At 33.5% G+C, this 17,041-nt stretch overlaps 1 protein-coding gene across 1 annotated transcript in view; it reads right to left on the reverse strand.

Moving 5' to 3' along the window:
* The window catches only part of zgc:92242 (uncharacterized protein LOC436899 homolog), a 40,130-nt gene extending 23,354 nt beyond the window's left edge, over nt 1-16,776 (reverse strand). Inside the window, exons 1-2 of the mRNA XM_056472252.1 lie at nt 16,677-16,776; nt 12,475-12,835 (exon numbers count right to left, since the gene is read on the reverse strand). Of these exons, the coding sequence (XP_056328227.1) occupies nt 12,475-12,655 (181 nt within the window). The 5' untranslated portion in view covers nt 12,656-12,835; nt 16,677-16,776. The remainder of the gene's footprint in view (nt 1-12,474; nt 12,836-16,676) is intronic.
* Nucleotides 16,777-17,041: the final 265 nt, after the last annotated feature.

A 17,041-nucleotide genomic window follows, 5' to 3' on the forward strand; every position in this document is an offset into this window, starting at 1 on the left:
ACAAAATAAGATAATGCACAGATTTCTGTATTTTTCTATGCGTATTTCTGGGCACACTATCCATTTAAACTTAAATTACATTATGACATTAAGTAAGACTAAGGCTATGGTCACACTAGATTAAAGGCAGATAAAAAAACTTTTACAGATGCTGCAGTGGTTATTAAGTGACTTCACACTCTGCTGTGTATTTTTTAAGAAGTACAATTTAAGACACAGCAAGAAGGCCTCTGGTTCGAGCCAAAGACAATATATTTTTTTTCACTTGTTCAAACTTAATTAAAATGAGCTAAAACAACACAATTCTTGAGGTTTCATTGGGATAACTTTTTATGTTCAATTCACATACATTTGTTCAAAGTGTTAAGTTAACTTAATTGATTTGTGTTGGGACAACATGAATGAATTGTGTGGAACCCTGTATATTTTACAGTGTGGTATAGGTAAATTGGGTTATCTAAATTGGCCGTAGTGTATGTGTTTGAATGAGTGTGTGTGTGGATGTTTCCCAGTGATGGGATGCAGCTGGAAGGGCATCCGCTGCGTAAAACATATGCAGGATAAGTTGGCGGTTCATTCCGCTGTGGCAACCCAAGATTAATAAAAAGAATAAGCCGAAAAAAAAAATGAATGACTGAACATCCAAAATGTAAAAATATTCAACCCAATACACTTATTATATATATTATAGATGATGGATATGTAAGATTAAAGCTTGATTCTGAAACGGCTATAATTTTGATGTTGTCACGCACACTCAAACAATTAATTTTGCTGTTTGTTTAAATTACTTATTTAAAATGAGCTGAAATAACACAATTCTTGAGAAGTTTTTGGAGGACAATTGAACTGTTTTATATTCAAACCACCTCAATTTTTTTACCTAACCTAATCGATTTTTGTTGGGACAACATCGATGAATTGTGTGGAACCCTGCATATATAAAGTGTAAAAAGTGATTAGTTACCCATTAGTTACCCAAAAAAGTTAGTAAACCTGTTTTAACTTGGAAGTTGACTTAGCTTCATTTCGAAATTATGCACATATTTCATTTACTTAATTCTCTTTTTTTAGTCAACGAGGGCGTTAAAAGACTGTTTTGATTTCCTTATAACGTACACACTGTAAAACCCAACAGTCAACTTTATCAAATGAAATAAGTGTAATTAACTCAAAATTGACTGAAAGTTAATTCTACTCATTTAAAAAGAGTTTTGAACTCGTGTTGAATGTAATGAGTTCATTAAATACCTCATTACTTTTACTTAAACAGAGTAAGTTCACAGTACTATTATAGATTCGTTTTTTTTTTTAACTCAAATGGTTTGTAGCAATCAGTTTCCTCAAATGGTTAGAGTTTCCTTAACTTACTGGGTTTTGCAGTACTCAGTTGGTTTGAGTTCTCTTCATTTATTGGGTTTTACTGTGCTCAAATTGCTTCATTTACTTAAATGGATTAGGTTCACAGTACTCATTAGGATTAGTTTTTGAACTTAAATGGTTTGTTGCAATCGGTTTCCTCAAATGTTTTGAGTTACCTTAACTTTTTGGGGTTTTACTGTGCAGCTTTCATGCTGTACTTGTGCAAAAGGGTGTATTAAAATAGTTATGAAACTGAATCATTCTCTCATTGGATGCATTCACACAGCAAATTATTTATTCATAAAAAATGTCTAAATGTGTTGTCAGTGACATCGTTGAACAGATTTTTTTGTTTTGCTTTTTTTTCTATAGTTTTGCTATAGAATTTGAGTCAATTAAGATCTCAGCAAATCTAATTCCAGTTTGAGATATTGTTAAGATTACTTAGAGAAAGTTAGATTAGATGAGTTGTCACATTAGATTTTGTCACACACCCAAATATTTTTCTTCTGATACTTGTATACTGTACTATAATCTTATTTTTCATTAAATGTTTTAGATTTTGTTGCAGATAATTTTGTAAATAAAAAAACATACAGACTTTGTCTTTTTAGTATTTGAAGCTAAAAAGTAGGCTCTAATTTTGTAACTTTTTAAAAAATTGTACATTGTTCCTACCAGATTGAACCGGGTTGCAACGAATATAATTAGGATTGTCATTGTTTAAAAATAATTAAGTAAATGCTAATATTGTTTTCATCCTTATACTTTTAAAAACATTGGAAAGTAATGCGTTTTGTCACAGAAAACCATGTCCTCTGGCGTGACACTATAAGCTAATTTTAAATCTCGCAATTCCACTAAAACTTTAATTAGTTGAAGAAGCCCATTCAAGATGTGACTGAAGCCCCCTGTGAAGTCCATGACCTGCACCTGTTCAAGTTTTTTCTCAGAACTTTTCACGTATTTAACTTTTTTGAAACCACTATAAAATTAGGTTTTGTTGTTCTTTGGTGTGACATATGGCGAAAAAAATATGAATTATATCCAGGGGCTGCTTAGGGCCCCAGGAAATCTGGGGGCTCCCCAATAAATATCTAGAAGTATAATTTATACCTAAAAAACTATATAAAACATCGTGTTCTAGCATATTTTGTATGGTGAGAGTTACAAATACAATTTTAACGTAATTAAATATTATTTAATGGTCAGTCGAATATAATATTATTATAATAATGTAATGGTATGTAGTAATAACAATATTACAAAATAAAATATTCATCATGGAGCAGTCCAGCAGTCAAATTTATAAAAAAGTATATTTATTATTTTTAGTTGTTCATTTTAACTAATCATTTAAATTGTGGACAGTGCATTCATTTAAAAATGTCGAAAAGAAGACTAATTGATATAAAAAATAAATAATAAAAGTACAAAAGCTGCATTTCAGGACTTGAGCTCTATGGCTGGAATTGCCTATTGAATCTAGGCCTCAAAATCACTAAATCCACCCCTGATTATATCACATAAAATAAATAGCACTAGCCTTTATGAAGATAAGCATCCAAGAATGAAGATAAATCTCTCTCCCGCACTAAGATTATTATTAAGAATAGTTTTTCTCTTTATTTTTTCTGTCACGCCATACACACAGTTCTGAAAAAAAAAACAATGAACAAAAGGATGAAGTTAGTGGTTCCTTATATTTTCTCAAACATCAGACTTCAAACTACTTAAATAAATCTATTAAAAATAAAATAATTACTGACTATTTGTCAAGTAACCCATATGTTAATATTGACATAAATTAATACGTATAATCCATTATTAATCAAATACAATCCTGAAATCTGACATCACATCCTGTTGCTCATATTCGCTGACGCAAATTAAGTGTCTCAAATAATTCCAAAGGCTTAAATCTAATCTGACCACACCTCAAAGTCTCAATTTCCTCTCCAATTAATCTGACGGACATATTAAAAGAGGTCTCACTGGTGATTTCAGTCTCAACTGGGCAGCGAAAGCGTCTCGGGTACAAAGTTCCAAAAACAGCTTAGTTTTTGTGTTTATGTACAGAAACAACTGCCAACAGAAACTTCAACTGTATTTATCTGACGCACAGCTCACACACAGTATCAATCGTCTGAGAGAGAGAAAAAGAGAGACAGCTGTGTTTCACAATGCTGCCATTGACATGAACTGTGAACTCGAAGTAAATGAATGAGACCCACACTGCAGGACTGTGACGCGGCGGCTCTCTTTTTGTGCAAGAACTGAAAAACACATCACAAAAGGCCTTGTGTCACATGTGGCCCATGTGATTTGCTGCTGAAAAACAGAAGCCGGCAGAGAATACCAGCGCTATTGATAGGAACGCTTTATGAGAACGTTGACGTCCCCAAGCCAATGTACCGGCTAACGTCAATTCCTGTTTGGTTGGATTCCATTGTCATGAACTTGTACTGAATGTTTTATTTTTTTCACTTCAGAGGAACTAGGGTTCAGGTTCTCACAGATGTTATGTGTTTTAAAATTCCAAATGTATGGCATGTTACATAAACTCATTGTCGTGGTTTAAAAAGAAATGTTATATAATGACAGATATAGAATTAACTGAATTGACAGGCATCTCGTGCATGTAATGCTTTTAACTGAAGCTAATTAACAGCACTTGTCCATACACTGTAAATATATATATATATATATATATATTTACAGTGTATGGACAAGTGCTGTTAATTAGCTTCAGTTAAAAGCATTACATGCACGAGATGCCTGTCAATTCAGTTAATATATATATATATATATATATATATATATATATATATATATATATATATATATATATATATATATATATATATATATATATATATATATATATGTGTGTAAATTAGCAGTTTTCCATATTTTGTGATTCATGTTTTTATTTTTCACTGTTTATTTATGCTTTTGAATGCTTTTATGTGACCTTGATCTTTCTTCCAACAACTTTCAATCTCGAAAAAGTTTGAAAAAGTGACTTTTATTACAATTTCTAATACGTTAAACTGATGTATTGTCTGGGTTGGTGTTGTATATTACGGTACAAAGATTTGTAATAAACTACCAGTACATTTTCTGTTATTTTACAGAGTTATTTCTCTTTATATTATTTCTTATGCACTACCTGACAAACGTTTTGTCGCCTATCCAAGTTTTAGCAACAACAAATAATAACTTGACTTCTATTTGATCATTTGATGTAAAAAGTGGCTTATATGTAAGGCAAAGGCCTCTAGATTGTGCTTATTTTACCAAAATAAAATATGATCATGACTGATTTTTAATTTCTTAATTAGGACAGTAAGGTCTGACTTTGCTTAGACAAAAGTCTTGTCACTAAACAGAAATAATGTACAGTATAGAATATAAAGTCATGGTGCAGTGGAAAAACAATTAATATTGTGTATGACTCCCACGAGCTTGGAGGACTGCATCCATACATCTCTGCAACGACTCAAATAACTTATTAATAAAGTCATCTGGAATGACAAAGAAAGCGTTCATGCAGGACTCCCAGAGTTCATCAAGATTCTTTGGATTCATCTTCGATGCCTCCTCCTTTATCGTACCCTAGACATGCTCAATAATGTTTATGTCTGATGACTGGGCTGACCAATCCTGGAGCACATTGACCTCCTTTGCTTTCAGGAACTTTAATGTGAAGGCTGAAGTATGAAAAGGAGCGCTATCCTGCTGAAGAATTTGCCCTCTCCTGTGGTTTGTAATGTAATGGGCAGCACAAATGTCTTAATACCTCAGGCTGTTGATGTTGCCATCCACTCTGCAGAACTCTCGCATGCCCCCATACTGAATGTAACCTCAAACTATGATTTTTTCTTCACCAAACTTGACTGATTTCTATGAGAATCTTGGGTCCATGTTGGTTCCAATAGGTCTTCTGCAGTGTTTGTGATAATTGGGATGCAGTTTAACAGATGATTCATTGGAAAAATCTACCTTCTACCACTTTTCCAAATGATCAACTAGAAGTCAAGTTGTTATTTGTTGCTCTTACCACTGGAATCACCGACAAGGCTTTTAGCAGGTAGTGTACATTATATTATTTCAATCTACTAAACTGTCGATAAAAGTCCCTTTGTTAAACTGTAGAGTTGAATTTTCAACATCAAAAGTCGACATAGCAGAGTCGACATCTCATAATGCAATTCACAACCGTAAATAAACAGAAAACTCTTGTGAATCACAAAATACTGAAACTGTTATTTCACAGATATTTTTTTACTGTGTGGGGGCTTTTATAAATTACACAGACTACACTAAAACAGATACACTAGACCTGAAACTACAAGGTTGTTGATTTAGGAAGGTTATTGGTTTGTTATGAAATGATTATAATCTACAATGAATTTTAAGCAGTCCCACAATGAATTCCAAAATTTAACTCCTTTAACTGAGAGAACACTCTGAGCAAATCATGTTTTGCAATATATAACTTTCCTGGAATCTCTCAAATTTACATAGAGGCATAGGGGCAAGACCATTTAAAAACAAACTTTAGACAATGAAAAAAGACAAAATGAGCTTAACTGACTTCTTATTTAGGATCTGACGATGATGATATCGTATTCGCTTTCTCTTTACATGTTTTTAATGCTCTATTGTAGAGATTCAACCTGATTAAATACGGAGTGATATGTCTGAGACCAAATAGGTAATCCATACACCACATGACAAAATTCATTCATTCATTTTCCTTCGGCTTAGTCTCTATTTCAGAGGTCGCCACAGCAGAATGAACCGCCAAGTATTCCAGCGTATGTTTATCGCAGTGGATGCCCTTCCAGATGTAATCCAGTACTAGGAAACACCCATACACTCTCGCACCCATACACTTTACACAATTCAGTTCACCCAATTCATTTATAGCGCATGTCTTTGGACTGTGTGGGAAACCGGAGCACCTGGAGGAAACCCACGCCAACATGGTGAGAACATGCAAACTCCATAGAAATGCCACCTGGCCTAGCCGGGACTCGAACCAGTGACCCTCTTGCTGTGAGGCAACAGTGCTAACCACTAAGCCACCATGCCACCCTATATGACAATATCATAAAATTAAAAGAAAAGAGCAGGATCATACATCTAACAATTTTATATTATTCTTAAACTACTGTTATTAGCCTTAATTGTTTTACACAACTTTTTAGCATGACTTTTAAAATTTAAACCATTGCAAGATATTTTTCTTCTGATACTTGTCCTCTAATCATTTTTTTATTCAAATTTTTTTGTATTTTTGATTGTGTTGCTGATATTTTTAATTGAAAACTATAAAATTGTTTGTCTTTTTAGTATTTAAAATTAAAAGGGAGGCTCTAAATTTGTTGTTCAATTTTTTTTTTTTTTTTTTGTTTCCACATAATTCCTAGATACGTATAAAACTGTGTCCTTAGCATACATTTCAAGGCTAGCATCAGGACACACTTCTGGAAGATCGTTATAATATAACTTATATATACAAAAAAATCTATCCCAAAATTGTTCCCTGAGGAACCCCTATATTAATAATGTAAGGAATTGACTTAAAGGTGCAGTATGTAAGTTTGACACCCAGTGGTTGAACTAGGTATTGCATGCCTGGTTCAAAACACAAACAAGTGCAGGTTGCCAGATTGAGGACACCAACAGGAGCAAGCCTGACTATCGAACCTAAAGGCTGATTTAAATCGTGTTCTAAATAGAAGCAACGGCAAGCGATGGAAGGAATATTTTCCATATTAAAAGGAGTTTCTGTTCTAGCCAACATTCTGAAATTTATATTTTAGAAATGACTTCTATTACTTGCAGGCAGCTGAACAGCAGATAAACTGACAATAATCACCTCAGGTGCACCTCGTGTGCTTTATTCAGTGTTAAATGCTAATAATGTGAGTTTGAATGCCATTTTACATGACATTCATTGCCATACTACTGAAAGCAGCAGCAGTTCACCTCAGATCTTAAAATAAAATAAACCGTTTAAAATTGAACTGTGACTGTGCAAGCCAACACATATCAGTGATTCAGCATGTACATTTAATGATGTTAAAGAGTTTTAATATGTATTAATTACATTATAAACCTGATAATTTTATTGGATTGCAGTAAGTGCACTATTCTGTGCCTCTGAATGGCTGTATATAAGTCTCTCTTTAAATTGTTTCATCTGGTGCAAACTGCCAAATCGCTTATCACTGCGACACACACTTTGAGAGCCCTCCAGACTGAATAAATGAAATATGCGGTTTTCCACCAAGGTAACCTGGGGTGCTGAAATATAATTGGTTAAACTGGCATTGGGCGGGTTAAAGGAACCAAAACAAAGACAGCCGTTTTGGCATGTAATGTATATTTTCAAAGCAGAATATGTGACTTCCGCATTGTTTTTCAGATAAACAAGTATGTTAGCATGTTTCTTAAATATCTGCTAACATATTATGGTATTTGATGCTTTAGAACAGTGAGAAACTTAAATACAGCACCTTAACATTATTAATAATGACACCTCATTCACAGCTTTTTAAATGTGAAACAAACCACAACAGACATTATTGTGATATATTAAACTCTTTTTAATTTTAATATTAAAATGTTATAGTTTACAGTATAAAATGCCTTTTTTGGATCCAGGAAAACTGCTCCAACTTTGAGTCCATTCTCAAGTGACTGCATATTGGTTTCTAATAATAAGCTAGTAGCTGTTTCTGTTGAATGGTTTTGTCTTTCCACATACTGTCATTTTTAACATTCTTGGCTTCCTTTCCTTGCTCTCTCTCTCTCTCTCTCTTTTTACATGTCAGTTCCACGTTGCTCTATTTTTACATCTGGTCTGCTTCATGAGAACATTCCAAGCCCAAATCTCAATTAAAGCACATCCTCAGGCTTTAAAGTGTTAGAAAGACATGAAATGTTTAGAGGAATTTATGGCAGCCGGGCCCCTGTGCTATCAAAGGGGGTTAGATCCCAAATCAAGGCTCAACTACTTGTGAATGCTGATGCGATGGAGATAAACAGTAATCTATTGCAGAGCGATTTGCATGTGATAACACTGTTGTGGTGCAAAGTCGGGATTGAAAAGCTGGAAATTTGGCTCAGGTTTCGGCCCTGAAGCTAAAGGATGTCTTTGTGCTTGTAATAATGTGGCTATTTCAGGATCTTTCATTTGCTTTAGTCTCAAAAATATGTGCTTGACTTTAATCGATGTTATTACATTTTGTGCTAGTATTGGTTACATCAGAGAGGGTGTGTTGTTTTGAGTTAATTGTGTACATCTTTCGTGTGTTACTTGCATAAAAGGGTGAGAAGAGATGTAATAAAACCGAATCATTTGTTGATTAAATGTGTTCACGCTGTATAAAACATGTTGAAGTAGAGCTACGCAAATATTTAAATGACAAAACTGTTTAACTATTTGGAATCTGTACAATCTATCAAAATGCTGGAACCCAGTTTTGGGCCAAATGTGTTTTTATTTTTCAGTAATCTTTTAATTGTTTTTTAACAGTTGGGTTTGTCCATTCATTCATTCATTTTACTTTGGCTTAGTTCCTTATATATCAGGGGTCGCCACAGCGGAATGAACGACCAACTATTCCAGCATATGTTTTACGCGGCGGATGCCCTTCCAGCCGCAACCCAGTAGTGGAAAATACACAACCCAGGCACATTCACACACACTACGGCCAATTTCATTCATTCATTCATTTTCTTTTTGGCTTATTCCCTTTATTAATCTGGGGTCGCCACTGTAGAATGAACCGCCAACTTATCCACCATATGTTTTACGCATTTAGACAAAATACCTGTCTAAATGTACACTCTCAGAAAAAAAGGTGGTACAAATAATGTTCCTTAAGGAACAGTTTTGTACCTTTGTAAACATTGTACCTTATATAGTACAGAAAAGACCTCTTATGAGACTGTTCTGTACCTTTTATGGTACAATTGAAATGAATGTACACAATTGTTCTCATAATAAAGGTACATAATAAAGGTGTTGGACAACTCCTCCTTTATTACAATATCTATGAAAATAAATATTAATGAATAGGCAAAGTGTTTTTATGAATAAGTTCCTTATTAAAATATAAATCATCATTTTTAAGCATATGTTTAAAGAAACTCATAAACATTCATTATTAAGTTCTATAATACAAAACAACCCGTACAACAAAACTATAGGTATTGCAAACTAAACATTTTAGGCAGTTTTAATAAACGTTTGGTAAGCATTTTCTGATAAATACATTTTCATTACTGATATTCCCAGCTTTTGGCATTTGCTTTCCCGTATGCACATGATCTGGCAAAAATCCTGCTTATGCAGTGTTCAATGCAACATTTTAGTGTTGTAAAACTAATTAAACATTGTGCTTATCTCGTTACAATACTTTTGTATAATTCTATTTCTATTTTAATATTAAGTAAATTAAATTAACTTTTAAGTGATTACAAAGGTATTGTGTGAAAATTGGACAAAATAAAATGTTTTATATTGTAAATGTATTTCTTTAACATTTTTGTGAAAGTGTTGCGAAATGTTTAGCAAAAAATAGATCTTTTGATTTATATTAAAGTATTTTTTATTCTTTATTGTAAATGGAAAAGGTGCATTTAAACAAATAGAAACTTAGAAAAAAACAATGTTTAAAAATGTATTTGATGTTTTATATTTACTGAAAATAAATTGACTTATTTTGGATACAGCAAAATGCCTTTAAATAGTTCATGAAGGAACACATTTGACACTGTTAAGGTCAAAGTGTCTTGTCACTGTGGTGGTACCTTCATGGATCAGATTTGTTCCTTTGATGAAGCTACAATATTGTATCTGCAGGTTTTAAAAACCAAAGGTACATTTTGGTTTCTCATGGTACAAATCATGTCCTTAAAGGAACAAACTGCAATGGTACAACTTTGTTTCTTTGTCTTAAGATACAATTCTGTTCCATAAAAAGGTACTGCCCCAGTGACAAAGGTTTGTACCTTCTTTGGTACAACATTGTACCATTTTTTTTCTGAGAGTGTACCCTGATCAGTAACAAAATGAAAACAAACTTCAGTTTTAGATTATTATTATTAAAATACTATTATTATTCGAGGAAAATAACAATATAATGCAAAGATTCAAAAGAAAGTGATGACTTTAGGTTATGTAAAGACATTTTCAAGCTCTTTAAAGAACCCAGAGTTTCTGAGACTTATTTCAGTATGTTTAATGGCAATGGTGTAAAGAGTACTGAAAAATCATAGTTAAGTAAAAGTACCATTTCTTGCCTAAAAATGTAGTGCAAGTAGAGTAAAAGTATCTGTTAAAAATATTACTCAAATTATGAGTAAAAAGTAGACCTTTCAAAAGTACTCAAGAGTAGTGAGTAGTGAGTGTTACTCTGTAAAAAGCTAATGCATTTACATGTCATTTGTGGATGTGTGTAAACGTAACATTCTGTAGTGCATTTAATTATTGTCCAGCAGGCACACAACATCATAAGCCGCTAATATTAGGTTAAATTTAGGTAGTGATGTCAGGTGACCAAAATTCAATGTCTAGCCAATGTCTATAAGGACAACATTATTCAATGTCAAGCCAACATTTTAAACCAACGTCAAATTGACATCAAATACTGACATTGATTCATCAGGTATGGCAACCAAAATCCAACATCTGATAGACGTCATAGTGGTAACGTCCACACAACGTTAAGCTGTAACATCATTAGACGTTGATTTTAGGTTGGATGTTGGACATTGACATCGGTCTGACGTTGGGTTCTGACATCAACCCGATTTTAATTTCCAAACAAAATGCATCAATTTGATATCAAGTTGACGTCTTGTGCCTGCTGGTTGTTTAAGGTCATTTCGGGCAACATAAAGTAAACATCCATCATCTTTTCATCAGTGGCATGCATCTAAACAGTCTCTGAGTCATTGTGTGTAAAGATTTTGGATATCTTCTTTGGGACACTTTTAATGCTTCCAAACTGTTTGCTGCAGTTATAAATCGCCCATGTGTTGAGGTTGTTCATTATGATGCAATTTACCTTCTGTGCCATTTGATTGGACAGGAATCACTGGACTGAATTTTCTAATCTCCATAGACAAGAAAAATAAAGTAGTGACTGCAGGTTGAAGGAAAGTAGATGAGTAAAAGGATTGATACTGCACTAAAAATGTACTCAAGGGAAAGTAAAAGAACACATTTGTTAAACTACTTAGTAAATTACAATTTCTAAGAAAAGCTACTCAATTACAGTAATCTGAGTATTTGTAATGTGTTACTACTGCATCATTCCCTTGTAGCAAACTAATATAAAGAGGGGCATGGCTAATAATACTGTCGCTTAAGTCTTCAAGTTGACGTCAATAAAGAAGGATTACCACTCCAAATATGGAAACAAATACTGGAATTTGATTGAAGATTATCAAAACAAACTTAGTTTTTCAGTGGATTATCATGCACAGATGAATCGTTCACCTAAAGAATAACAATGTTTGCTAGCAGAATGAACATTGTAAATTCTGATATCATTCAAACTTTAATAACTGTGTGTAAACGGCAGTGTTTCTCCAGCCTGATCTCACCAGGAAACGTAACTATTTTATGTTTTGTCAGTTCAAGTTTAGTTGTACGAAAATGTATGATTTTAAAATGGAGGCATGGCACCAAAACTCACCTCTAAACCCAATTGGGGGATAAGCAAATCATACTAAATTTTACAAATGAGATCTTACGAATTAGTCACTAAATCAAAAAGTTCCGAATTGTCATGAGATCTTGTTGGTATCTCCAAACATATTGTTCAAGAGCTTCTCCACAAGGGTCAAGTTCAACTAAAATGCGTCATTAGAACAAAATGAAAATAATCTGCTTCATATTCTCAATAAATACCCCGCTTTGAAGTCTAGTTATGAACACACAATAGGATTGAAAGCAAACACCTTGACCTGACCGAGAAATACAAAAGCCTCTGGCTGTACTGTAATCAGTCTTTGTCTCCTCCTGATGCCATCAGAATGACAGACGTGGCAGTATTCTTAGAAAGGGTGTGAGCCAGTTCATACCTTTCTTTTTCCGGAGCTTTTCCTTTTTGATCTCCCCCTTGCTCTCCTGCTCCTCTCGCTCCTTCCAGCGCCGGACTTGCTCCTCTCTCATTTTGAAGAACAGGATCTTCTTCTGCTCTTCATTCAAGGCTTCTAGTACATCAGGGTCGATGTACATGTCGGCCAGGATTTGCTGCAGCATGTTGCTTGATTGTACGTGTGTGTTGTAGGTTTCTGAAAAAGTGTGCTGATGAAAATCTTTCTCTGCTCCTTTTGGAATTCTTATCGCCCTTTCTTCACACAAAAGCCCCTTCTATCTTTTAGGCATTGGCATTTTAGAGCCTGCTGGTTCTGTTCCACACTGTGCCCATGTGATTCCAGTCTGGAATTAGGAAAGAGAAGGTGAAAAAAGGATTCATTTCTGTATCTGTTGCTATTTTTATGCACAGCCACCCTTTATGGATGACTACTTTATATCTCTGCATTTATTCATGGTGGTTTCACTCGTAAAACTACAAAGCTTCCTACTCTAATTTCCTCTTTCTCAAGGAAGAGAGCAGTTTTATTGCTCTTTTAAAGCTTAAGGGGGCTGAATGAAGCTCCTGTTTTGTTTCGAGTAGTTTTTTTTCTTCACTGTAAAAATGTTGTGACAAAACGTAATGGCGACAAATATTTTTATGTTAATTTAACCTAAATTTGAATAAGTTAGCTTTTTGTTCACATTTTATTTTAATGTACAATTCTCGATGTTAATTAACTGACTTTTAGCTCATAATTATTATTACATTATTTAGTAATTATTAATTAGCTGCTGCTTACTGTATTAATAGGTATTAAGCTAATGGTCTGTTAATTGTATTAAATAACTATTAACTGACTTTTAGCTCATATTTATTATTACATTATTTAGTAATTATTATTTAGCTGCTGCTTACTGTATTAATAGGTATTAAGCTAATGGTCAGTTAATTGTATTAAATAACCATTAACTGACTTTTAGCTCATAATTATTATTACATTATTTAGTAATTATTGATTAGCTGCTGCTTACTGTATTAATAGGTATTAAGCTAATGGTCAGTTAATTGTATTAAATAACCATTAACTGACTTTTAGCTTACAATTATTATTACATTATTTAGCAATTATTAATTAGCTGCTGCTTACTGTATTAATAGGTATTAAGTTAATGGTCAGTTAATTGTATTAAATAACCAATAACTGACTTTTAGCTCATATTTATTATTACATTATTTAGTAATTATTATTTAGCTGCTGCTTACTGTATTAATAGGTATTAAGTTAATGGTCAGTTAATTGTATTAAATAACCAATAACTGACTTTTAGCTCATAATTATTATTACATTATTTAGCAATTATTAATTAGCTGCTGCTTACTGATTAATAGGTAGTTGGGTTTAGGTATTGGGTAGGATTAGGAAATAAGACCATGGAGAATATGTACTTTATGTGTACTAATAAACAATCAGTAATAAGCCACTACACTGTAAAAAGTGATTACAGTTTGCAGAATTAATAAAATTACATTAACTTAACAGTTATTTTATCTTACCTTAGCAGGTTTATCTTATATTTAATTAAAGTCAACTTATTGCTTTTAAGGCAATAGGTTTACTCACTTTAAGCAAGTAGTTAATAGTGTGAATTGGTGCAGATACTAAAGTGTTACCAATTTAACAGTTTAACTTAATTTTAGTTAGTTTGATTGATTTTATGTTGAGATTACTAGAAGGGTTCATTTGATCCAACTAAAAAACTGGAAGAATTATTTTACAGGAAGTTTGGAAGTTCTTGAATTTTTATTTTACTTTTTATTGAATTTATTTAGACTCACAGAAAAGGAAAATCTCAATCAAAATGTCTTAGAATTTTGGTTGTTAAACTGCGAGTACTAACATTTTCTCTTAATCAACTTCTCAGCCTCATTTAAAACAAAACAGCTTAAATAATGATATTATTTTTTAATGAAATTATTTTTATTTAGTGGAACAGTGCTTTCATCTACAGTCTAAACATTTATGCATTTTTGCTGTTTATTTACACGACAAGCAGTGTTTTATGGGGGTTGAAAATGTAAACTTCTGAAGCTTTAGCTATATCTAAATAACAAAAATATGTTTTTATGAAATGGTTGATGCATGATCACGAATAGTACTTCGTTATACTGAGTGACATTGCTACTGGCTAACTTATTAGCTGCTAAGTTAACTTTGATAGCTCTCCTGTGAAATTTGTTCTGTGGCCAATCACAAAAAGAAAAGAAGACATCTTAAGGGGGTTAATAATATTGACAGTTTTACATTAAAATAAAAACAAACAAACTACTTTCTGATTCCAGACTTCCTCCAGAAGAAAAATATAATAGGAAAATCACATACTGTGAAAAATTTCCTCACTTCCTCACAATCCAAATTTCACAAGAGGGTATGACACCTTTCAGCAATTGAATGGAGGCCAATGGAGAGACTTAAAAGGACACACTTAAAGGAGACACTTCACTTTTTTTAGAAATAGGCTCATTTTACAAGTCTCCTAGAGTTTTTTGAATTTGTTTAGCCAATCTACTGGTCTGGTGAAAGTACTATTAGCTTAGCTTAGCATAAATCATTGAATTGGATTAGACCATTAGCATCTCACTCAAACAAAATTTTTAAAAAGAGTTTTGATGTTTAAATATTGATATCTTTCTATTAAAAGATTCTGTAGATACTTCATGTACTATAACCAATGGAAAACTAAAAGTTGCTGTTTTTCTAGGCTATGGTACCGCAGCAAAGTTTCTTTATTATTACGCCACAAATATTGTTTAGTTCCTAGACATATCGATCTAGAAAATTTTATTTTTCGTCAGTCTTAGTACACAATGTAACTACAGAACAGTCAAGCTTTAAATTAGAAAATGATCAAACCTCTTTCTTGAGATTTTTGAGCGACATGCTAATGGTCTAATCTGATTCAATGATCTATGCTAAGCTAAGGTAAAAGTGCCCATGCATGCCAGACTCAAAGATTGACTGAATGGATAAAAAAATGGTAAGACTCAACTCTTTAACTCTAGGGGACTTGTAAAATAAGTCTATTTCCAAAAAAAGTGAAGTGTTCCTTTAAAGTGACTACATTTATCTATTTTTTTTATGTTTATGCCACAATGAGAATATAGTTTTATATATCGACCTGGAAAATATCAACGTCTTAGTACACGATGTAACTACAGAATAGTCAAACTTTAAATTGGAAAATTACCAAACCTCTTTCTTGAGATTTTTTGAGCGACATGCTAATGGTCTAATCTGATTCAATGATCTATGCTAAGCTAAGCTAAGAGTGATCTCGCCAGACTCGAAGATTGACTGAACGGATAAAAAAAAGGTAAAACTTAACTCTTTAACTCTCTAGGGCACTTGTAAAATAAGCCTATTTCCAAAAGGTGTTCCTTTAAAGTGACTACATTTATTCATTGCTGTCTATTAAAAACATTGTTTTTATATGTGAGACTGTGATTTTATTTCCTGCTGTGTTTCAAGAAGGATTGTTGAGACAAATGTTCCTCAGAGCAGCTGTGAGTTTTCACATTTAGAGTCTGTGATTCAGCCGGCTGTTCTGCTTGATTCCAGATCTCTCTCTCTCTCTCTCTCTCTCTTTCTGTTGACTTTAACAGAACCAGCATCAACATTTGGCTTTATTTAGCTGAGTTTCTCATTCAGTCCCGCAGCGTCCCGTCAGTGTTTACACAGATTACTACAGCGTTTCACTGCTTAACCACCTCTCGGTTTTCTTTATTTCCTCCCAGCCAGAAATTAATCCTACTCCGCTACAGCATTTCACAAACAAAGAGCCTCTCTGTATTCAAAACCAATCATGCACCAGGTCAGACATGTTTCGCCACCAGACAACTAACAAAAGCCATTCAAAACTAACAAAGGAGTGCTAAATAATAAACATCTGCGCTTTTTTTTTCTTTTTTAATCACAACCACTCAGTTTACTCAACCAACACCAACAATCTGCGCTTGAAACTAGTTGAAATATCATGTTAAGATTAAACAAAGACTCAAAAGTTGAGCAACTAAAAGAAACAAAGCAAGACTCTGGAACTGGAACAAAACACTCTGTTGTTTGAGAGAGAGAGAAGATAGAGATAAAGAGAGAATGAAGACAAAGAGACGCTGCTGAAGTGGCTGAGAAAGAGAAAACGTACTCACAGTCAGAGCTGGAGAAGTGTGCTGTGGAGTTGTTGGTGAAACGGCATGTGTGTGTGAATGTGCGTGCATGTGTGTGTGTGTTTCTTTCGGCTGCTTTGTATTTGAGAGCTCTGGTGTGACATCATAGCATTCTTTCTCCCTCCCTCTCTCTCTCTTTTCTCCTCCTCCTCGCAGACTTGCTCCCTCAAACTCTCCTCCCTCTGTTTTCTGTGAGCTTCATTGGCATGACAAAAACAGCTACATTTGAATGGCCAAATCAGTCGATGCGGGAAATGGGAAAGGGTTTGTAAGTCAATGCATTAGGTCTTTAATTTTTAATGTTAATTTATGTAAGTGGGCCAAAAGACTGAGACGTCCTATTTAGG

Source organism: Danio aesculapii, chromosome 14 (genome assembly GCF_903798145.1).
Source record: "Danio aesculapii chromosome 14, fDanAes4.1, whole genome shotgun sequence".
NCBI classification, from domain to species: Eukaryota; Metazoa; Chordata; class Actinopteri; order Cypriniformes; family Danionidae; genus Danio; species Danio aesculapii.